This window comes from Haliaeetus albicilla, chromosome 19, assembly GCF_947461875.1.
Source record: "Haliaeetus albicilla chromosome 19, bHalAlb1.1, whole genome shotgun sequence".
NCBI classification, from domain to species: Eukaryota; Metazoa; Chordata; class Aves; order Accipitriformes; family Accipitridae; genus Haliaeetus; species Haliaeetus albicilla.
This window is the reverse complement of record NC_091501.1, coordinates 18,880,966-18,905,797: the sequence shown is the minus strand read 5'-3', so window position 1 is coordinate 18,905,797 and position 24,832 is coordinate 18,880,966. Positions and strand designations below refer to the sequence as shown.

Sequence of the window (24,832 nt, the reverse complement as noted above, 5' to 3'; positions counted from 1 at the left end):
GATTATTTAATCTCTATCAGATTCTCCTTTGAATTTTAACACAAATTTCAGATAGTGTGATAAAGATACACAGTTACTTTATTTGATTATGCATTCTCTCTTTGATCAAAACCCTACCTTTTAAGAAAAGTAATTGAAACGATATACTTTTCTACCACTGTAAACAGACATGATTCTTTTAATAGCATCACATCAATTTATTCCATACCTTCATTAATATTGCAAGTGCAAAGGAGGACTGAACTGTGCGACATTTATATTGTAGAAATACAGATGAGGCCAAAATTTGCCAGGGTCTATCTTTGTTCTTGAACAACGTTCATGAACTAGAAGAAACCAGGATATTTCTCAGTGAACAGAAGTCTGCCTGAACATCTGACAAGCCTTAAGTTTACCTTTTCCTCCTGCCAATTCTTTTACTTACAAACTGAGCAGATTTCATCTGGAAAGCTACTGAAACACAAAATTGTTAGCCTCTTCTCAGAAAAAATATATTTTGATTCATGCAAACTTGCTTCAAACTGCTATGCACAAAGCCCGCTTATAAGCTTTGAAACACAAATTATAATGTCTGAATTATAATGTATGAATTATAGAGTATGAATTCTAGTATTCAGTCAGACAAAGTTTTTCTAAGAGTCTCATACCAGATGTATGAAGAGCTATACATAAGGAAACCCCCACAAGTTGTGACTTGCAATACCAAAAACAGCACCGTAGTGCTGCTTTATTACTCATGCAGTAAAATCTAGTGGCATGCAGGATGCCTCCGAGTTGTCTGTATTGTTCCCAACGAAACCCCAACCACATCCAGGAGAGGCAGCAGTAGTGACTCGTCATCTCACCTAGGAACTGTGATGAACAGCCACATTCCCTTGAGAAGTGATGAATTTGAGCATGAGCTGATAAGTTTCTGGGCAGTGGCCAGCAGCTCAAGAGAAGTGACCTCACACAATGCTGGAATTCACTGGCACTGCTCCTTTGCTTTGCAAATGCCACCACCACCCCTCCCCTAAATATGACAACTGTGTTTGAAGGCCCATCTCAGGGAAGATACAGGGTTCATCTCACTTCGTTTACAGTATATGAAATGTAAACACCTCTATCCAAGTCAGTCTGAGGCTTCTTCATAGTGGAGATAGTTTCTTTGAGGGTGTGATTCATCTCAAACTAGAGACACCTAGTTCCTCTCCAATGACCATAGAGACCAACTACGTTTGGCAGTTTAATTCCAGTCCACGAAGCTAGACCGGCTGCTCCAGACCCTAAAAGCCTATCAAGACTTCTGCAGTTAACATGAGCTGCGAGGCAGGGACGGTAGGTCTTCTGCCTGTCTACAGCATCTCACAGAAGGATGCTATTTGCCAGCAGCCTCATCTGACGGTCTTCCAGCTCTGTTCTCAGAGCCCTCACAGCGGGCTGTCAGAAAGATGAGATGGCACAACTGCATGAACTGGTAGTTTTGTCAGAGAGAATTCAGAGGCAAAGGGGAGTGGGGCAGGGGGAATAGATTAATTGCTTCATGCGCTATTCTTCTTTTTTTAATCTTATCAACCTGGCAGGAGGAGAGCAGCTTTCACAGATGAGGTGAAATTAATGAATCGCTGTCTTGCAAAATAGCAGAACCATCAACTGAGACAGGAAGTTACAATACATGACGGTGCTGCTGCAGGGGGGGGAAAATGACTTGTTCTTACCACTTCCCTTGTTCCTTTCAGCAAAATTGCTGCTTGCTTTGTGCCACTACAAGCACAAAGAAATGTTCGGCTTCAACAGGGGCACAGGATGACTGTATTCTTCCAGAAGAAGGAGATTCACTAAAAATAAATCGAGCAGCTCTAACCTTACATTTGAACTTGTAATATCTAGAGTGATGATACATACCACCTAGATCTAAGCAGTCAATTATCACACTACAGTGACTTCTCCACCTGATTCTGTAACCCAGATAAAAGCCCTGTAAGTATTATATTATAACACTCCTCACAAAAGTGCCCCCACGCGCCAATCCAAGGATGTCCATAGGGAGCTTTTTACTAATTTGATCGGTTAAAATCATGCCCCTCCATAGAAGGTGAACCGGCCAGGAAAAAAAAAAAAATTCCTCCATTACACAGATTTAAACATCTTGAAATGCCTAAAAACTGAGACCACAGAAATGAAGAGGAGAGAAATAATCCTCCACTGGTCAGTCGTGAGCGCTTTTTGATGCAAAAACTGTAGGTAACCAGGCAGCCATTGCCTACACAAGAGATAAGAATATGTATAAGGATCACATGAACAGGCATGAAAGAGCAATATATTTCAAAGGCATATGAAGCTGCACACTTGGGGGGAAGCTTTAACCCATCAAAGACACATGAATAGATCTACAACTGAAGGAAGCCCTGTTTTGAGGAGAAACTTCCGTCTCACTTTTCAGAAACTGCTTCCCACATCTTTTAACTATCAGTTGTTTAGGAGACAGAGCAAGTTTTGCCTGGTTGGGAAGCATCCATCTGATGCCCTGCCAGCTAGCAGGACGAGTTGATGGGCCAAACAGGAGGCCAAACAAAATAGGAAACCTCAGTTTTGATCTCTCTCTTCTGTCCAGATGCTGTTTTTCATTAAACTTGTAGGAACCCACTACCTTTAAGACTTCTGTTACTCTGTCTAATTTGGATGAAATTAACCAGTGAGACAAATTTCTTAAAGGGAGTGGATTACGATTAAGATTCCAGTCACATATATCACATTTCCTACTGGCTGACAGGGGGGAGAAAAAAAATCCAATAAATGCCAAATAATGCCTTGCTTTAGCTTTCTTTGAAAAGGACATTGACAAAGCTGTGCATTCTTTGTTGCCCCTGTATACCCAGAATTATACACTAGTTAAGCTGTAATAGTCCAATTTTGGATGAAAGCCATGATTTAATGCACCATCAAGCACGGACACTGGACTTCACTTACAGCCTGAGTTACTGCAACCATCAACATCGCTTTTGAAAACAGCTGATGATCAGTTGGCCAAGTATCCAGAGATATTTCTGAACTGAGTTCAGTGATCCTTCTGTGTGCTGACAGATGGCTTCTAATAGATGAAAATGAATGGTTAAATTATCACAGATTAAAACAGAGCCATTTACCTGAAACATACCTTGAACTTGCATTTCCACTGTTTGCAGTTACAAGCTTCATTTCTGAAGCAGTTCTGCTAATGTGTTTTAAATCTTGCCTGAGTACTAAGTGCTATAAAATCAGTTTCATTGATGCAAATACTTTGCTAAATGCAGTAAGTGGATTACAATAAAGGAAAGGCACATCCAATTTGGAACGTCTTTTCACTAGAAGCTCCAATTCCAAGTCTTTTTAAGTCTGTTTTCCTCTGGTGAAGCCACAGAAAAAAACTAAATGGCAATCATCTTGCACTCATCTTTAACTCCATCATATTTGAATTCTGGCTTTTGCCTGTTTTACAGACCTAGAAATCAGAAAGGATCTCACCAGCTCAGAGATTAAATGACTCTGTTCTTACAGGGAAGGTCAGCTGAGGTGCTTTCACTAGTCATCTCCAAACACCTGTCCCAGGAACAAGAGGCAACGTACCCTCTGTGTCCTCACAGCTTGCTCTCCTGTAGGTCCAGCAAAATAAATCAAGTTTATTGATGATCATCAACATATACTGCAGAACTAGGACTCTGGTAGGGTAAAGCAAAAGCAGACACAAATGCTAAGCTTGTTGCTGGGCCACAGGATTTCTTTTTGCAACTCTCCTAATTCCATTCTCGGTGGCTGTGACAGCTATGTGTTAATTGATTCGCGATGCAGGAGCACTTCGTGGTTGAAGACCCATTTTGCCCTCATGTAACCATCTACTGGCGTGCTTCAGGTCTCAGTGTTCTTCCTAAGATGCTCACACCACTAAAGTCCAGCCACCACACAGTTAGGCATCTATTTTATGTTGGTTATCTAGACTTCCCACAGTCCACAGAAGGGCACTCACCCTACCCTGACACAGGTATCTAAGGCAGAAGAGAGCTGCCAGTATTGCCTCTGCCTGTTGATTACTTATAGCAGGAGGAAACTATAGTAGGAGTACTAACAGAGAAATTTAACTTTTAGATAGTTAAAGTAAGTGTGATGAACCTCAATCTGCTATATCCATAGGAGACTATACATCATTAAAATCTGTTGCTTATCCCCTGGCCCACATAATAGGAACACAATCACAGGAAAGTGTTATTTCTTTCTGAACATATCTCTGTAACAAAAACTGCCTTATACCTTACTCCCTCTAGCACCTCATTAGAAAGGATAAAATACTGATGCAGAAGTAAACTTTTGCCTTTTGCTTTCAACAGTGCTGCCAACTTACTGACAACTCTATGTAAAACGTCTTGCGATTACTTAAAACGTGCTCAGACCGCCACTCTCACCAACGTTCACTACTGCAAAGTAACCTAACTAGTATCTAACAGGAGGTATGGAAGAGTTCAATAGACATTTTCTCACCTTCCACCCACAACACCTCATTTCTGGGTCATGCCACTCCTTCACTGGCAACCTAACCTGAGCCAAATCCCTTTGGCTAGAGTCCCAGCACCAATTCGGTGTTCACCACCACAACTATACACTTTGATTCCAGGGTGTATAGAACACCAGGAATTTCCTGGGTCAGACTTAAGTAGCCAGGACCTAAGCACTCCATGTTTCCTCTAAACATGTACTCTGCATTTCTATTAGTCAACTGCTGGTTTCAAAGGACATGCAGAGGCTTATCATCTGAGCTATTCCAGACCGTAAGAGGAGCTGGCAGGATTCCCCTGAACACTTCCCCCAGCCAGCCAGAAAGAATTTGCCAGTGTAATGAGGGAACATAAACCTGGCCTTTCTGGACAAATATTCACATGGCACTGAAAGCACAGTTTCTGAAACTCACATTTCCAAAGCTCCCAGAATTTCACAGGCACGTCACAACATCTTGTCAGGGCTCTGAAATAGTCCTTAGCATAATCCAAACAGCTTTGGCCATCAAGGTCATCACATATTTACAACTCCAGCTTCCAACTCACTGCACACTATTTTGCCATTACCATTAAACAACTGATATTTGGCAGCACTCACTGCAAACACGGAGTTTCACAACACAACACAATGTTTAGTGGTTTGGGTTTGGTTTGGGGGGCTTAGGGGTGGGGAGGTTGCCTAAACAGGCATAGAAGAAGCAGCAGAAGTAGAAACCAGGCAGCTGCTAGGCAGTGAAAAAGAAGAGGTGAGGAGGAGACAGCAACCACGTTCAAGTCAATCCTAATCTAACTAGTTTGCTGCACTATGCTCTGTACTGCTAGGAGTAAGTCAGGAATGCACAAACCCCATTACCCGGAGCAATCAAACAGCTTCCCTAGGGATAAACGTGATTTATGTACTAAGCTCTTTTAGGCCTGAAGTCCTAGCAAAAAAAGCAACATATTCAACTTCACCCCTCTGTCTAATCTGGTGGCCTTTAACAAGTTAACATTAAATGCGAGAGAAGAATTCCTAAAAGCCTGTCAAACACAAAACTGCAGCAATTACTACATGCTATGACTCCTACCTAACTTTGCCAAGATGTTTATTTTCCATCTACCTCTCCTGCCTCTGCCATCTGCTGGACCTGCCCCCAGCTATACAATCACACCTCCTCTGCACTGGCATGCATGCCGAGCAGGCGGTTTTGGGAAACCCTAGGGTTCCAGTGCTGCAAAACAGCTTCCCTACAGCTACAGGAAATGTTCCTGTCAGAATTCAAGTCTGGGGTTTTACTTTCCCTCCTCTTTCTGCTCCACTGGTTGAGCAGAATCCATCTTTCTTAGACTTCTTTATTCCCCAAAACCCAGTAACAGGATTCATTAGAGTTAAGGTAGTAAATAGGTGAACTGTTGCTGTTTAGATAGCTGTGTGGCATGCTACAGCAATGCAAAACATGCTACCTTGTAATGCCTGCAAGAATTATATATAGTGCAACATTATGAAATCCTAAATAAAAGTGAAACCTGAAGCATTTGACATATACAGCCACACATATCACAGGAAACTATTTTTGCTTGAAGGACTGTTGAAATCCTACATTTAATTAGCTGCCACGCTCTAGTTTTCAAAGACTACCCATAATCCAAAGAAATCTAAATAATAAAAAATACTGGAACTAGGTTCTGAAAAGAGCTGAAAGGGGAATTTGTAAACCAGCAGTTAGGAGCAAGACATAAAACTCACAGCCATGCAAAGTCTCTCAGGCTAGCATGTCCAAGTGATCCCACTGAATGGGAAAGGGAAGAGAAGCTGTACCGCTCCTAAAGAATTATGCAAATCTGCACAGCTGGAGCTCCAACAACCAGGGCCCTTCTCCATAGCAAACAGGCAGCAAGCTGAAGTGTAGTGCATCTGCTCAGACCTTTTGCCTTCATCTCACGATAGGTAATCACCATGGGGAACAAACTATTTCAAGACAGCAGAGACATCCTTTAACCACTGTCAGCTAGCACTCTTCTGCCCAAGGGAGGAACCATCTTGTTTCTCATCACCTTCTGCCTCTTATACTCTATTGCTTCACCTCCAGCTGTAGGTGCTCTTGGGCAACACCCCATCTCTCCTACAAACAGACCAGTAACCTGAGTTTACTTTTACCCAGGCATCCATGCTGTCAGTTCCAGAAGAGTGAGGCATAGTGCTGGTAACAGAAGACTCCTTTAAACAATTCGAGGAAGTCTCTGGATCACAAACTCTGGGTCCACTAGCAGAATTCCATCTCCCTGACATCTACAGGAAGGGCAGCACAGAGTAATGCAAGCAACCTGGGAGATTTCTGGACTGCATCGGGGATAATTTTTGATACAGGTATTGATGGGTCAACTTACAGCTGGATCTACTACTCACTAACAAGGAAGCACTGGTTGGGGATGTGATAATCAATAGGAACCCTGGCCCATGAAACAGTGGCATTTAAGACCCTGAGGGGAGTGAGGAAGAAGAGTAGCAGATTCTGTAATTAATATTGATTGATCGTGAACTCATCAGTCCGGACTGGAAGTAGCTCATAATCATTTATGAGTATTGTGGAAACTACATGTCAAAAACAAGGGTCCCATAGCAGAGCCATGGAGCGGAGGCAGTCCCTGGCCCAAGGAGACAGTCACCCAGGACACTCTCTCTTTCTGACCCCTTCCTCCCCAGCTTGCTGGGGCAGCACTGGACTGATTTCATGATGAACCGACAATAGACTCCAATATGGTTGCTGGGTTTGTGGTTTTTCTTCCTGCTACTGAGTGAACATGAGAAATGTGTCCTGTCAGGCAGATAAATGTTAGTCTCCGTGACCAGCATGAGAAGACCTTCATGTTCACACCCGCAGGATGTGCACTGCACCAAAGTTAACCCAACATTTGCTTTCTAGAAACACTTTTGAGTGAGCCTTTCATTACATTCAGAGCTCCCAGGCCTGAAACTAGCTGGTGAAAATTCACACAGCGTTTGAGAGCATCCAGCAACTGGGTAGTCCAATTCCCAGCTTTTTAGGTCTCAAACTCATCTTGAAAAATCACCTTGCAGCTCAAGAATGCATGACAAGTTATAGAGCTATATTTAATCAAGGGAATGTCCTTCAGTTGGTCTATGCTACTCATCTCAAGAAATTCAAGCAGTTAATAATTTAGAAAGAAGAATCATATTTCATAAGTAATAACTGAACAATTCTAAAGAGCAATAATTCAGTTTCCACAATAATTAAATTGTTTACTACAGGACTGAAGATGAGCTATTTAGTTTTCAACAGCATGATGACATTTTGTTTTCTGGTACAATGTTACAGTCTAAAAATAAACCAGATAAATAAGCAAATTAGTACAAAAAAAGTATACTAGCCAGAGAGGAAATATATTTTTTAAAGTGATTAAGCAGCAATCTAAGAATGAGACCGAGACATATATATTTAAGAACTAACCATTCTGAGAACACCTGCATTTCCTAAATTAAGCATAATTAAGGTTAAGAAGGGATTGATTGTTTATGTATGCATCAAGAATATGAAAGGTGGTTATAATTAACAACAGTAATTTTGAATGAAGTATTAAACCAAGTTACTGAAGGGTAAGACTCCTAACTATAAGAATCTGAGACATTGATTTATTTGGGAGATTATACTACATATCCCTATCTATTGCATGACTTTGCAACAATTGGTGCCAGCCCTTGACAGAGATAGGAAACCAAACTAAATGGACCTGATCTAGTAATCTGTCCTACTAAAGACATTTCCGTGTTCTTATGCACTGTAATAGAAGTCCGTTACCAATTGATTTATGCTGCACACTTCTCACAAATCTGCCCTGCAGATCCCCAAAGGGTGTATTTTCACAGCCACAGGAAAGCAGGTATATTTGGGGCAGAAGCTAGATGATGAAAATGTTGCAAAACAAGAAAGAGGGGGAGAGAGAGAACACCTGAGACAGAATTTCACCGCTTTCCACTCTGCCTCCTGCCCAGTGAGATCAGTCTGGAGAAGGTGCTGGCATTTGACAACGAGAAGCATAGAAGCTCCATGTCTGCCCCCACAAAACCGTCATCTTCTCAGAGCTGTTCCACAGTTTGGAACCAAAACTAGCCAAGTGCGGGTGGCCAAGGAATTCTGGAGTAGCTGAATATCCCCAGCACAGCGCAGTTTTGAGTCCCTGTTTCAAAATACACATTACCTATGCATCAATTTAATGCCAACCATGTGTACGACCCTACTAGAACACCAAGTGAGAAGTCATCTCAGCAGAAATGCTATGGGTAGCACCCAGAGAGAACAAAGAGTGCCTTTGTTTTAAAATCTCACCCCAAAACCATAGTAACCAACCCCAGTTTTAGATATGAGAAGTCAAAGAATTGTCCATTGCAATTCATCATCCCCAAGCATGAGCTGCCGGTGTCCCAGAGGACAGTCTAAAACTCAGCAAACACAAAGTTCACTAGATGGCAAGTCTGTGGATTGTCTAGTTGGCAACATGCAATCACAGAATGAAAAAAAACAGAGCAACAAATGTTGTTTTCCTGTCTTATTGCTAACCATATGGACATTTTTCCTGCCACAGCTCTTAAGTAGGACAGGTACCAGAGATAGCTGCAGTGAGTGGGCTGTACTCCACGTATTTCATCACTCTACTTCCAAATCTCACCACTTTAACAGTCATCTCTAGAGCAAAATGATTCCCATTCCTCCTATCTTGTGGCAGGAAAATGCCCTCTCCTATTACAGTTTCATAGTCTCTCATACCTTACATAGGCCATTGAAACTGGACCCTCAATTTACTCAGGCGATCTGCTTCCATCTGATACTTGACCTTCTTAACTGAGATATAATTTAACCTGTGTTGTTTTAATTAATTGTTACCTCCTTGGGTTAGCTTGCCTAACTAACTGAGCTGTTTGTAAATTGTCCACTTCACTGAATGTTTCATTCTTAATTAATTGCCCTTCTGATTTATCCACATATTTGTTCTCAAATTTCCTAACTACAGTCTGTCTTTCTCTGATATATTGCTTCACATAGATGTTTCTTTACTTTATTCTCTGCTTTTAATGTTTCTTCTTCTTCAGCGCCCCTATTACAAAATACTTGCCTCTATTGTGTTAAACCCTACCAACCTTCCACCTCCCAAGGCACCTCCATCTCACCACCTTACCATCACCCCCTCCCACCCTGCCTGCCAAGCACGTATATTTTCTTTCCTTCTGGAGTACCCCACTCCCCAATCCCTTCCTCTCACCCGACAAGAGGGTTCTGACAAGTTTCCCAGTAGAAAACTCAGTTTTTAAGTAAGAATAAGAATATATGAAGGAAGACATCCTGTCCCTGAGAACGGCCAGCAACCAGGACACGACTACCACGGGGAGGGGAGAAGGAATATCATATGTGGTTCGCTGCAGGCAGGAAAGACCACACTCTTGTCCTTGAGAATACGTGAATTTATCTGCTCCCAGCTTGAAGGCTCGCTATGGTTTATGGCTTGGTCCGAGCTGTGCTCCCAGCAGGGGAGGCATGCTAGGAGGAGGACAGAGGTCTGGCCGCTGCAGGAAGCTGCCTGCCCTTCATCACGAAGAGGAGGCTGTTCCCCGCTGAGCAGGGGCTGGGCTGGCCCAGCCCAGAAAAGCTGAAGCAGCCAGAGAGGCAGGGCTCTGGCAGCCAGCAAGCAATTCTGAGGGCACCTGGGAGAAAAGGATGTATTTTAAATAGGCATAGCAAACAAAGCTTACGTGAGGGCACTGGCTGATATACCTGTCCTGTCCACCTCGCAGACTTCTGAATTTGTTGGTTAACTTCAGCAACATTTGAACAGAGAAGAGGGGAAATATTGAATATGATGAAGATCCTACAAGTTTTGTGAAAACCTGGGTAGAAGGGAGACCCAAATTTATGAGCCCCACGCCAGCAGAGCTGCGCACCCTGCTTGAGCACAGCCGGCTGCTCAGTCAGCACCCGCCGCCTCTCACTCCACACGGTCATCTCACAGGGGACAAAAGGAGTTGAGGGAACCGGGACACACACAGAGCCTAATTAGCACTGCTATTTATAGAACAACTTGCTCTTTGAAGCGGGAAGGGATGCCGGTGACAACTGAGGTAGTTTTAGAGTTGATCCAAAGCATTAAGGTAATCTGCTTCAAAAACACGGGGGCACAAGTTATTCTTGCGCCTGCGCCTGCAATGTCACCTGTGAGTAAGCTCTCAAGGACAGCATCCGCAGCTGCCAGCCGGGCCAGGGCCTGATGAGGGAAAGGAAGAAACCCTAAGGGTACCTCCCCACCAGCACACTTTTAACATTTCTTTCCCTTTCTAATACTGGGAGCGTCCAGATACTACGGCTTAAGACAGCAACGGATCCCTCCAGCAAAGAGCTGCTAAAACAGCAACAGACACCGGTGTTCAGAGGATGCTCTGGTAAGCAGACAGGACATCACAGCAATACTGGCTGTAGAGATTAACTTTGAGTAGAGCCTTCATGAACTGCTTCAGTTTAAAATAAATGGATGAGTGGGCCAGCGCGGGTCTGCTATCAAAACACTCAATGTCATACAAACATTGATAAACAAAGTAAGAAATGTTAGTATTCTTTTGAGAGGAGGCATACCAGCTTCCTCAGGGGAAGGACAAGCCCAGAGTACCCAAAGTACTTTTCACTGTGAATCAACTTTCTTAAGTTTTATGGTGGTTTACAGTATCAATATTTAAAAGATGCTACTAAAAAGAACAAGCAAAAATCCTAAACAAACCTTCAAGCAATTAATGCAAGAAATCTGCTAAGTATGAGGATAAAAGCAAAAATTCATTAAATAAATCATTCAACCTACTTAGTCCTTCAACTAGGCATCTTAAGATAGGAATACTGCCTGAAAGTTGGTTTAAAAATACTTTTAAATTATGTTCATGTGCTTGATGCCTGGTCCAGAGCCAGTGTGTTTTGGGAGATTCTCCTCCCTGATACATTCAGCCCATTTAGTTTAGACCCAAAAAGGTGATAATGAAATTACAAGGCCTAGCTATTTATTCATTAAACTTGTTGAAAGCTAACCTGTTCTTAGCGGTTACCAAACTGTTTAAGAAATACCCATAGACCGGGGGCATTTTGTGAGTAGAAACAACTTACTTCTCAGGACTTTTAGGATTTCTTTTTGATTTCTCTATGGCAAAATCAGTTGTTGATCTTAAATGGAAACGAGTAAGAGTCTCACAGGTGTTTTGGGTTTGTGTGGCAGGGTTTTGGTAGCAGGTGAGGGGCTGCAGGGCTGGCTCCTGTGAGAAGCTTCTAGAAGCTTCCCTGGCTCCAAGTCAGACCCGCCTCTGGCCCAGGCCGAGCCCATCAGCAATGGCGGTAGCACCTCTGGGAGAACAGATTTCAGAAGGGGAACCTGCAGTGAGTAGGGGGATTGGGATGTGAGAGGGACCCCTCTGCAGATCCCAAGGTCAGTGAAGAAGGAGAAGGAGGGGATGGCCCTGCAGCCCGGGGAGGAGCCCATGCCAGAGCAGGGGGATGCCCCCCAAGATGGCCGGGGCTCTGTGGGAAAGCCCGCACTGGAGCAGGCTGTGACTGAAGGACTACAGCCCGTGGAAAGGGCCCATGCCAGAGCAGTTTGTGGAGAACTGTCTCCTGTGGGAGGGACCCCACACTGGAGCAGGGGAGGAGTGAGGAGGAAGGAGCGGCAGAGACAACGTGTGATGAACTGACCCCAACCTGCACTCCCTGTCCCCCTGCGCCGCTGCGGTGCGGGGGGAGGCAGAGAAACTGGGAGTAAAGTTAAGCCTGGGAAGGAGGGAGGGGCAATGGGAAGGTGTTTTAAGATTTGGTTTTACTTCTCATTATTCTTGTTTTGATTTGATTGGTAGTCAATTAAATTGATTTTGGTTTTCCCCAAGTTGAGTCCGTCTTTTGCCCATGACCATAACTGGTGAGTGACCCCTCCCTGTCCTGGTCTCGACCCATATTTTCTCCTCCTCATCCCACCAGGGGTGGCGTGAGCAAGCGGCTTCACGGTGCTTTGTTGCCAGCTGGGCTTACACCACAACAACAGGACAGACTGAACAGCCACACAGGACACCACCTGAAACCAAACGATTAAGTCAAATTTGGGAAAGAACTTAAGCTCTACCGTCCTGGGCAAGCTCATATTCATCTAGGCTGACCTGTGATTTCAAGTGAAAGCACACTACACACATGCTCCTGGTTATGGTACAAAGAAGAGAGGCTGCACCCCACTGGAAACCCCACCAGCCCATTTGCCTCATGCCAGCAGAGGTAACTTTGCTTTTCTCCATGATGTAGAGCTGCTGTTCCACAGCAGAAGAGAAAGCAGAATTTGTACTAAACTTATAAAACCAACTCACAGTGTAACTACTCAGGCCAGCGAATACATTTTTCCACAGATTAGGTGGGGAAGAACAACAACTTGAACCCTCTTAGCACAAGACTTTCACTAGCAATGGCCTGTTTGACAAGTGAAGCACAAAACAGATTTTTTAAAACAAAATGAGAAAAAGCACTATGTTTGCTTATCAAAGACCCAAGGCAAAAATAAACATGTTATCACATGCTGGACCCATTAGCATTTACTGAACTACACGAGATAAGTGTTTTCACTTGTTCTGTTGTCTAAACACAACTATCAAAACACATGATTTCTCTAATGATAGGTTTACTTTTTGTTGTTGTTACCATTTTTGGATCAGCTAGCTCAAGTTCCACACTCTGCTGTTCCCTTCTGGATATGCTTAAACATTTAAAGGCAATGACTGGAGTGGGTTAGAAAGAATAAATATCTCGTACATTTTTACTGCTTCATTCAAGTGGGCATACTAAACCCTGGAGATTTTCAGCGTTTGTCCATAAGGCTCAGCAAGTGTGTTTGTGCTAGATGCTTGCTGGGTGCCAAGACAAAATGTTCAATTAATAATATGACCTATAAAGGAATGCCCAGATTGGCTTTGTTTCTCCTATTCCCTTCACTGTTGCAGTTTCCTTAGTTAAAAAAATGCATCTAATTATAGGCTGATACGTAATTCTCACTATAGCAATTCCTAACATTTAAAAGTCATGAGTCAGGCCCCCAAAATTATGATTAAGGCACAAAAATTAGGCATCTGAAAAACAACAGCCCACAATGGATTTTTATCTGCCTTTTGGGGCACAAGCTGCCATTCATGTTTTCAAGCCCTTCACTTTAGCCACGAGGACTAAAAAATTCCTTCATTTTTATTCCATGAAATCAAGACCATCACACATTCACTTGATTGCAGGAGCTGGCACAACTATTACAAGGGTGGGCAATAGCAGACATTGTAGCATTCCGCAGGTCCTATTAACTGCCCCTAACCACAAGCACACATAGTTCAGCATCTCTTCCTGCTTTGCTCTGTGAGAGGAGTAACCACCACCAAGCCAGGCGAAATTTTGCAGGTGGACATCCCCTGGACTGCTGAGCCTCAGAACTCCAGAGCCTGAAAACAGTCGGGGTCATGGCCCTTGGCAAAAGGTTTCCTAATACTCCTGAATTAAGACCCTCACAGTGATAAATTTTAAACTCCTCTCCACGTAACCAAAGAATAGTTGTGGATGAAACATAAACTTTCTGAGAACTTACAGGTGAGCCATCTGGTTTACAGATAGCTCTTCAGAAGTGTGGGACAGACATATGTAGACAGACTTAAGTTTCTCATCCCATCACTATTTCTTAATTAATATCATAAAAATTACAGAGGTATAGTAAAAAGCAAATAAAAATTAAATCCAGCATGTATTTCTTTCAAAGGTATGTTTCACTTAACCTGGGTTGTAATCAACTGCTCTAGCATGGCCCATGATCTTTCTGTGCACCTCACGATCCTTCTGCAGTTTTTTTTCCCTCCTTCCCAGAAGAGTATTTTCCCCCTCTTTTTCCTGCCCAAGACATGACTGACTTTTATTGAAGATTCTCCCTATTTGTTCACCTCCCTTTTAAAACTTTCTTTGTTCTGACTTTTCTGGAAATCTTGTTGCTCTGCAGAAACATCTGGATCACGCAGAAACATACAGTCTTCCACTGATGCAAGCTCTTTAGCTCTGTGTTTCCCCACACAGCCTTATTCAAGCATTAGCATGAACTCCAGGCACCTTGATAGTTCACTCATGTACTCCAGAAATGGCTATCCTCATCGTACCCATCAAACACACATACGCATACTAACCTAGACTCTGTACTTGCAGCAAACATTGGAAAAAAAATTTCGTAAGCCTTAACCCATGTCAGGCAGTAGTGTGCATCACAAAGAATCCTACATAATATAACGCAGAAGCATCCTCTGTGCTTGAGAACTGCACCACCTCACTCATCTCACTGCACTGCTCCTACCCATTCCTGTGCTTAAAGGCTGTGAGAAGAAACAAGCCAACACTTTCCCGCTTCACAGCCCTTTGTGACTGCTCCTTGTTCACTTGTTTTCAGGGTTAACAATTGCACAAGTTGCTCTGTCACTATTTGCCCTCCTAGAGCAGCAATCTGAGGGAGGCCAGGAAAGGCAAAGAGCACATGGCTGTGCAAGCACTGCTACAATCTACAAGCAAGCTGTATCAAGAGATTTCTCCCCATCATTCCCATTCTCGTCTGATCCAACAGCACTCCTCCACTATTGCCTCATGAATATTGCATTTCCCTTCTATCCCGTATTATGGCCATACCCTATATGGATTTATTCCCATGCCTCTTACATTGCCATTAAGTAGTAAATGGCACAATGCAGGAGACAGCAAACAGTCTGAACCTTGCTCAGACAAATAAGAACCTAATGTTGCCTGAGTGGATGGACAGTAAAATCACCCATAAACAAGTGAAGGTAATCTAAAGATTACAACGTAGACATTACGCTTCCAGCTACTTAGGGATGTCTACTGCAGCACTCACTGCTGCAGTCCAGTGACAGAGCCCACAGATCTTGCAGCTCCCACCTTTCTTGGGGCTCCCACCAAGCTTTCACATGACCTGGAGACAGAACACGCTAAGTCCATGACTCCCATGGGTCAGGTTCACCATGAGAGAACATGAAGACCAACTGAAAGGATGCTTCAAGAAGAAAGAGTAACAAATACTCATGCTCAACTCCCCAACTAGCCTTATACCTCCTTCCCTTCTTTGCCTCCTGGCCTTTCTTCAGGTCCTAATTTCCTCCCGTTCCACACAAGCAGCTCTCACTGTGCTCCAAGTTGCTACTCGCCAAATACCATTTCACCCTCCGACTCCCACGACTGCAGCAGAAGTCTTGAGGAGCACCTGAGGATGACACGAAGGTGCTCCCATGGGACCAGCGTGTAGGGGACCGAACGACCCCTGTGCTGTGGGGCCAGTGGGTCTGAGACACCAGGTAGCACTGTAGGGCCCAACACACAATGCCACGTAAGGCACCACACGAGGCATTAGGGAACACCGCTGCTCGGGGGCTGCCAGCGAACGCGACGTGACAGCATGAAGCTGAGGGGTGCGCTGCTGGCCGGCAGCGTCACTCAGTAAGTGAGAGATGACAGAGACCGAACACTCCAGACAGATCTGGGTGGGAGAAAAATGCACGTACAAGGCAGCTGAGCAGGCCGATGGCAGCAAACAGCACACAAGCTCTATGTGTTTTTTCTCCCCGGATGGGACTTTGATAGAAGAAAAGATAAATGGAAAGAACAGAGAACAAAGAAGAACAGCTAAAAGAGAAGGACAATGGTTAAAACAAGCAGTCACTTAGCCCACAGAATAAAAAAGTAGACTCAAAAGTAGAGAATCTGAGTTTCAGCAACAGCTGAAGATTCATTCTTTGGCTTCTTTATTAACCTTAGCCTCTGGTTAATCCTTTCCTGTGTTTTTCCCCACAAAGGCACATGTCTGATTCCACATACCTGCTTTTAAATACTGAGCCAGACAGAGCATACAACCTATTACAAATGGTAACATACCATCATTGAAATACTGGTGAGGACTTGTGACAAATATAAGAGTGTGAAATGTAATTAACGTATTTACCCATCACTAATTAAAAGTTTATCGACATTTAGAAAAAGAAGACCCTGCAAGCATTGCTAACATTGCAACTCATTAGGGAAAATGAAGTAAAACTGTGCGTTACTATTCAGGAACAGGGATTCATTTCTCAAGTGAATACTATATATGGAATAAAGACCTATTCTATTCCCTTTTAAATAGACTAATGCTTCAGTGGAAGCCACAGAAAGAAGACAAAAACTTACACAAAAGCATTAAGCACTTGACAGGTAGTAAGCTGTTATCTCCAGGTACCAGTAGCACGAAGGACCAGTACCCATCAAACCCTCAGCACAAGTATTTGGATCATTCTTCCAGCAAACATTCAGGCGGCCTATCACTAGTAAATAGCCCAGGTATTTCTTCATATTAAAACTGGTATTAACAGAGGGAAAACCCACTCCATTAATCAAAATTCCTAATCTGCATAGCTGGGATAAATCTCACTGCACACATTCTTGGACTGAAAACCATTCAGAGCATGGAATGTTCCCAGCAGCTTTAAAAGCCTGATGGTAGCCACATCTCCACTTGAAAAGAGAATCTCTAAACCAAGAAATTCAGGAGGGCATTTTCCAAGCAGATAGAATAGGAAAAGTCAAAATAATTCAGTCTGTTGATTTAATACAACAACAACAAAAAAAAACCACTCTGCTGGCCAGAAAATATTTTACAACAATCTAATTTCACAGCCTTCACCTTTTTCCTGAATGGAGCAGTGGGAAAGCGACCTCCAGAATCCTGGGTAAAGCCAGGATGTTGTTCTCCACTGTGTAATTCACCTTGTTAAAAATTTCAAATACCACTAAGGTCAAGGCAACAGGCGCAGCGAATTCATGAAGCTCAGAGCTTCCATAATAATTACTTCACAGACAAAGACTTTCCTAGGGTTAAATGACTTATCAGTGCCACCTGCCACGTCCCACCCCACCCTCTGTTTATCTAATCAGTTTAGATTCCAAGACCTGGGAGAGGAATTGTCTCTGGTCTTCTGTATGTAAAAGTTGTGACAGGACAAAACCTGAATCTCCACTGAGGTTTGCAAATACTATATAATATAGGTTAACGTGCTTCAGTATGAATTTAACTGCATGCAGTTATTTAAAATGATTTAACACTAGGAGCAATTTTCTTACATTTTGGGAACCGCATGCAGCATACAAAAAAAGATTAATATATATACAAAGATTTAAAATTAAGTATTTTTTGGTGCTTAGAAAACTGGAACAACAGAAGACTGCAGTCCAAGCAGCCTCCTCAGTTCAGTGAGGTTCATCCTCACTGTGGGAGGATAAATACTGAAGCGGGAAAGACAATTCATTTTCCATGCACTTACCTAGTAGGAACTAGCCTCAAAAATAGGTCTTTTTATACATGTCATTGAACACACAGCAAATGGGAGCAACACTCTTGGCTGCTCTGAAGATGAAAATTACAAGTAGAGGAATAAATCACCCGTTACTATATTGTATGGATGATTCAGTGCCCATTCCATCCACTGTATGGTAGAAAAAGGGAAAGCACAGATGTGAAAATACATACATCCAGCAGTGTCTGTGTATGCACATACCAGACTTTCGGGGCCCTAGACGGGTAACCTAAATTCCGGTAAAGTCTCTGTTCCTCCTGTTCCCCAGTGCCTGGCTCTGGGCCTTCGGATGCTCCCAGCTAACAGGAAAAGAGCCTCGGGGAGTTGGCTACACCCTCCCATAAATGCTGGCAGCACTGGAGTTTTTACAAATTCAAAGTAAAGCAGCAATCCAAAACTCTGCAAGAGCAGATACTAGAAACAGGGATCTCCACTGTCTGTTTCGTAAGGAAGGCAAAATGGAAGTCTGTAAGAAAATGCTGCTTTGGGGTAAGGAGGGAGGATACCGTGACCTGGAACTCAGGAATTTAAGTCAATTCCTATCTTGCCACCACACCCCTCGTCTGCAAAGACGCCATGAACTAACTCAGATAACTAACTCTCATTGTTTTCATGTAATTTAGCAAAGACACCTAAAGCCCTCGAAGATATAGATGCCAGATCTCTCTGCAGCTTGCTTTCTTCACCACAGCCTCCAAATAATAAAATGGGATAAGAACACTTTTTTCTCTCACCTTTAATCTGCTCTTCAAATTGTACCTCTCCACCAAAACAACTTCCCGTCTCAGCTGGAGACACCAAGAAACTACAAATTACAAATACCCAACTACCACCAATGCAGCGAATACAACCGCAAAAAAGTCATTCAAAATGTTAACAACTGAGTTAAAAACACAGCCAGGCAGTAGTGACACCTACTCAGGAGAGCAAAATAAGCTGGATTTGGCCACTGCCAACGCACAACATTTGAGCATATCTGATGGTTTTAGGGTAGGGCTTCACGAGCCACAGAGGTAGACTCATCTAATCCAGCATCTCCCAGCTCTAATCCCAAATCTATTCTTCACTTGTCTCAGTGAAAGAAGCAGGAATTATTCAGTATCTGATAAAGCTGTTTAAGCAGGGCAAAACTCTTACCTAGTCAACCTGAGCAATATGAAGTTTCATCTCAGATTTGCCTTGAAATATCCCGGTAGATCGCACCACTCACATAATTTGCAATGCTCACATCAAAAGAGAAGGAAAAAAAAAAGCGATTGAAACTAAACAACCTCTCGCTGACTTGGCAATAGCATTTGTCTTACCCAGACAGAGAAGTGACCTGGAATTCCAGTTCTGCATTAATACAATCTAAAATGAAAAACGATTTGCACAAGGGGGTGTTCTTCAGCGCCTGTTGTGACTGCACTCTAGGCACAGACATTAACAGCTGGCAGAGAGCAGCTGGCAGAGAAGGTTACAGTGGGAAGACCCCCTCCGGCACGGCGCGTAGCAGCACCAGAGCATTCTTTTTGCAAGGCACACGAAAGCTAACAGTAGAAGAGGCTCCACACAGTCTGTCCACATCCACACTGCAAGGACCGGAGTGCACTACATCTGGGTAGTCTGTCCAGTTCAGCCACTGACCCTGTTGTGTGATTTCAGGCCCGTAGCTTCTCCTCTCTGGAAAATGGACAAGAGGCCAAACCCAATGAAAAAGCAGTGGAGAAGCCACCTGCCAAGAAAAGCATGGCCAGTTTGGCTCTAGGGACAGAGAGGACAGCACTGGGCAGCAGAGCCAAGTTGTAGCAGATGCTCTGGACTGGAGGCAGGTCACAAACAGCGAGGTCACAGGAGACATCTGCCACCAACTCAACCGAGCCACCCCCAGAATAAACTCAGGGTGACCTTTCAGCATCACACAAAGCTGCTGCAGCAGAAGCAAGAAAGCAATCTGAATCTCAAGGGTAGCCTTTCTGTTGCCTTGCAGACAAGATTGTCTCATCTCTTCCCAAAGAACCTCTAACCTCCAACTGCCATCCAGCCTTTTAGGTGGGAGCCCTGACAGTCAAAAGCCCACTGCCCCCCACAAGTGTACTCACTCCCCAGAAGAGGCCCATGCTGGGCAACAAACAAAGCAGAAGTGTCAGATAAACGTACGGCGCTTGGGATTTGCGGTTGTATGGAGCTCATAAGGCAGATGAAAAGATCCAGTTCTGCCTTTATTCAACTGCAATCTTTTTAAATAAAATAATCCTAAAGGTATTATTGTACGTCATTTACTTTGCTAATAACAAACAGCAATTAACAACATTTTTGCCCAAATAATTTAAGCAGCACTAGGCCCTTAAAAAAACCCTAAGCAATCTGTAAAAACAATTAGGGCGCAATAACATTAACCACCGCAGAGGATGACAAGCCATTATATTGTAGGTAAATTAGACGCGTTAGCCATTAGTGACTCTAATGACGGTCTCATTCCTATTCTGACCACTTTGTAGTTCAAGATCAAGCAGTTTACCATCTGACTGACAGACTATTATTCAGTATTTGTAAAGAGATGAGATGTTTCCACAGCAGACAGGTTGACTACCCTCAGTCACTAGTGTCTTGAAATTTAAAGGATGCTAATAGCGATAGCTTGCCATTGGGCTGTGCTGAGTTTCAAACGGCCAGAATTTGAAGACTTTAAAGGGAGCTACATTCAACTGAGGAAAGAATTTGGATCAAGAGCTCTTTTAATAGCCGTAATTGTATCTTCAGGCTTTTGGGGATCTGTCCTTCCATCTAAGAACCCAGGCAGCTCTTGCACAGACACCCACTGCGCTGCTGGCAGCGGGTCTCCACACACTTATCATGCCAGGATTACTCACAGAAGTCGTGTGTGCAGAGTCAAGGCTGCAAGCACGCTTTAAACACAGACTCAGGCCGGAGTCAAAGGCTTAATCCTGCTCATTTTGTTTCTCCCACAAACTGTCCTTACTCACAGCTGCAGTAAGGCAACACACACCTCAAAAGCAGCAATTGTGGCTATTTGCACAGGTATTTATATTTGAAAACCGATTCTGCAAATCTATATTCAAACACAAAACCCTCATGTAAGCCATTCCACAAGCACCAGGACAGTCTGGGTTTCTTGCGTAAGCAAGAGTTTACACGGGTCAGATCTTTACAGGAGGTTTCTGGCTGTACAGAGAGGAGGAGGAAGGAGCAGTGAAGATTGAGGAGTTACCGGCACTCGGCTGCCCAGGGTTCAACCCAAGTTACCACAGATGTTTTCGTTGACCCTGCTAAGTTACTTACTGAGGTTGTCTTGATCCAGGTACAGAAGGCAAAGGGGGAATAGCACTTGCAACCTTTGAAAACTATGTTTTGATCAATTTAATAATTACTGGAGGATGATAATCTACTTCAGCAATAGGACTCCAGTGAGTTTATAGGAGGAGAAAGATACAAAACCATCAGACGTTTTCTCTGCGTAGCAAGAACATGGCTGTTCAAACACCTGTACGGTACCACAAATACTGTATTATACAAAATAATAATGTGAAAATTTGCACTTTCTCATATAGCTTTTTAGCGCAGATAAATTCAAATTTATTCTTCAAAACTGAGTAAAACCAAAATTGTTTGGTAACCAGACTGTGTGGCAGGAGGGCTAGAGAGAATGGCAAATAATGCCATTCTTAAATAATAAAATATTAATAATACATTAAAACCCACTTAATATTAGGCTAGTATGGAAAGCTGCATTACTCCAAAGTCCGCAGGCAGGATTTGTGTGAAGCTCTATATCTACTCCCCAGTTACAACGGAGACTCACATTCACAGGCAGTTTCGAGCGGAAACCGAAACTTGGAGCTTTTACAGTGCTCTTGCACAGAGAGAGCAGAACTGTAGCAACGAGTGGGACATTGTTTCTGTTAATCACCTTACAATATACAGCAGCTTACCTGACACGGACTTCAATTTCATCACCTTCTACCAATACTAAAAGAAGCAAATTTGTGCAGCACAGTTGAGAGTTCTATGTCATAATTATTTGAATATTATGGTATACTCACTACATATCTCCAGTGTACGTTTCCTCTTAAAAATTTTATTTTTGAAGCAGATTGATTTAAAGCTCATTGTATTTAGCACTGTGCCAACTCATCAAGAGACACAGACAAGAAACAATAGCTCCTTTTATTGCAAGAGACTCTCTTCAACAGCATCTCCGAGATAATCACTATGCTTAGGGAGCAGAAAAACATATGGGCAAGTTGACGACCCACGCAGAGTTTTTGTTTCTAAATCGTGTGGTGAAATGGTCTAAAAACTGGGTTTTTAAACTGAAGGTGCAGCAGCGTTATCAATCTTCAAACAATGTTTGGTTTACAAACATGAAAGACAATACATTGAACTCTTTCCTACATCATCTATCAGGGTAATTTTCAAAAAAAAAAAAATCTGGATTCATCTAGCCGCAAAAAGGGGAGTCTGTGGCACAACAGGCTTAAGATGAATTAGTACCTGAGCTGAGCAGACCAGCCTAGTTTGTAGTGTCAGTTCGTGTTTTAGGAAAAGGATCCTGCACCTGTACCTTACTGTTGACTCTGTATTAAAGGAAGGACTTCTTCCAGGCCTACCCAATGAGATGGTATTAACCCACGCCCACTTAGCACCTCTCATTGCTTATATTTCCTGCAAGCTTCAGGGCCTAAAGGAAGAAGGTGCTTTTGAAGAACTGTAAAGTTTCTGTTATCCCAACAGAGAAGATACTAAGCCATCACATGCCAGCTCCAGTTCGTGACAAACGCGAGTTGAGTTGCATTCAAAAATTACTGAAGAACATCAATAAAGCTGTACACCACTTTAAAAAGGAAAAGATGTCCCTTGGAATTTGGATCTGATGCATTCCAGCATCTACTAAAGAAAGAGGGCCTTTTTGCAGGCAGTTTGATTACCCCTCACTCTGATCTTTCATTTGCTGCTTAGAGGAGAGGGAGAAAACCCAGCTTCCCTCCAGGAAAGGGAGGGAAATCGGCCTCTCTTCCAATTGTCTGTATTCTACCTAGAGGTGTAAGAAATTTCCAAGGGGGTGCAGAACTCCACTGCACACGCTTCTAAGCCAGGGTCATTCAAAAAAATCCTCCCCGCTGCAGGGACCTAGTTCTCCACCGCTCTCGGATGTGGCACCCTGACTGCAACACTCCTCCTCTCCTGTGCAGCTGGGGAAGGTGAGAAGGGCTCCAAGGATTATCGCCATTTCCCAGCCGCGTCGAAAAGCGAAGCAGAGGAGGAAAAGGTGCCTTTTCCCAGCCGCGTCCGAGGGAGGAGAAGAAAAGAGAAAAAGGTGCCTTTTCACGTGGTTTCCATCATAAACTGCAGAGAGTCAAGGACCAGCGCGGAGCTCCCGAAGTGTTCCCGGGAGCGAGGACGCCGACGCGAACGAACATCCCCGCAGCCCTTCCCTCGCGCATCCCGGGGGGAGACCCCCAGGCTGAGCCTCCCCCGGCAGCAGGCCGGCACCCGCGGTCCCTCGGCGGAGCGGGGCTCCGAGCCCCCGGCTTTGTTCGGAGCCGGAGAGCGGGGCTGCCCGCGCAGCTGCGATCCGGGAAGCCAGAAGCATCCTATTGTGCGGGCAACACCGCAAGCCCCGCGACCCTCAGCCCTCCTCGGACAGCCCTCCGAGGTGGGCTTCTCTCCCCGCGCAGGGAAAGCAGCCCCCCCGTCCCCCGCGCCGAGCCCCTTCTCCTCCCCGCAGCGGACAGAGGCGCCCAAAAAGTTTCGCCGGGCGAGCGGGGGCCCTGCCCGCCCCTCGCCCGCCGGCAAGAAACAAAGGGCGGGCTAGGAGAAAAAATAAAAACCAAAAGTTTGGGGCTCGGCGGGGTGGGGAGGGCGCCCGGCCGGGCTCCCGCCGCCCTCCCGCCCGCCGCTCCGCGGGGCCGCCCGCCCGTCCCCGGCCGCCCTTGGGCCGCGCACGGCGCTACCTGAACAGGGCGACCGCAGTCTGGTTCCTCCTCCACGCCTTGCCCTGCTGCAGCAGCACCCCCTGCACGATCTCCTTCTCGTCGGGCAGCCGGTACACGGGGAAGACGTAGAGCCAGCAGAGGACGAAAACCCCCAGGGCGCTGGCCCCCACGGGCAGGCGGGTGCGCGGCCACTTCCACGCCAGCCCCGCCATCCTCCTCCTCCCGCAGCGCCGCCGCGGCGCCGGGCCGCGCTCCGGCATCAGGCCCGCGCCATGCGGCGCCCGCGGGCGGGAGGTGGAGGTGGGGGGGGGGGGGGGGGGGCGGCCGCCTCAGCCCCGCCGCCGCCGCCGCCGCCCGCACCCTAAGCCCGGCGGCCCGCCCGCCGCCCGCCGCCCGCCGCCATCGCCGCCCAGCCGGCCGGGGCGGGGGGTGGAGGTGGGGGGGAGCCGGGCCCCGCGGGCGTCGGGTCTCCTGCCGCTGCGCCGCGGCTGGCTCCTCTCTCGGCGGTGGCGGCTGCCGCCCTTCCTCACAGGCATTTGGTCCCTCGCTTTCCCCGCCAGACGATGCTCCGCCGCTCCCCGCCCTCCCTCCCTCCGCCTCCCACCGAGCCCGCTCGCTCTCGCTTTCGCGGCCGCGCCGCGGACGGCCCCGGTAAATTTCCACCCCGCCCCGGCCGCGGGGGGCCCCCGGCCCCGCCGCCCGCCTCCCCCCCCCCCAGCCGCCGGGGGAGGAAGGGAAGGGGAACGGCGGCCGGAGAACGGGCCGCTGCGGGGGCCCCGCGCGCCGGCCTCCCCCCCCTCCCCCGCGCTTGACCCGCGGGCACCGGCCGAGCCGGAGCGGAGCGCCGGGGGCGGGTGTCCCGCTCCGGGCTGGCCGCTGCGGGCAGCGCCGCCCGCACCCCCCGACCCTCCCGCCGCCCCGGCGGCCGCCAGCCCCGGCGGCGGCGGCGCCGCTCTCCAGCGCGCCCTGGCGGACATCGGCCCCCG

The 24,832-nt window shown here is 45.5% G+C and overlaps 1 protein-coding gene across 2 annotated transcripts in view; it reads right to left on the bottom strand.

Moving 5' to 3' along the window:
• Positions 1-24,190, bottom strand: part of ST8SIA1 (ST8 alpha-N-acetyl-neuraminide alpha-2,8-sialyltransferase 1) — a 123,923-nt gene extending 99,733 nt beyond the window's left edge. The window contains exon 1 of one of the 2 annotated variants that reach the window (XM_069806637.1): positions 23,865-24,190. In XM_069806637.1, the coding sequence (XP_069662738.1) occupies positions 23,865-24,106 (242 nt within the window). In that variant the 5' untranslated portion in view covers positions 24,107-24,190. The remainder of the gene's footprint in view (positions 1-23,864) is intronic. The other variant, XM_069806636.1, reaches the window with a different exon arrangement.
• Between the last annotated feature and the right edge of the window lie 642 nt (positions 24,191-24,832).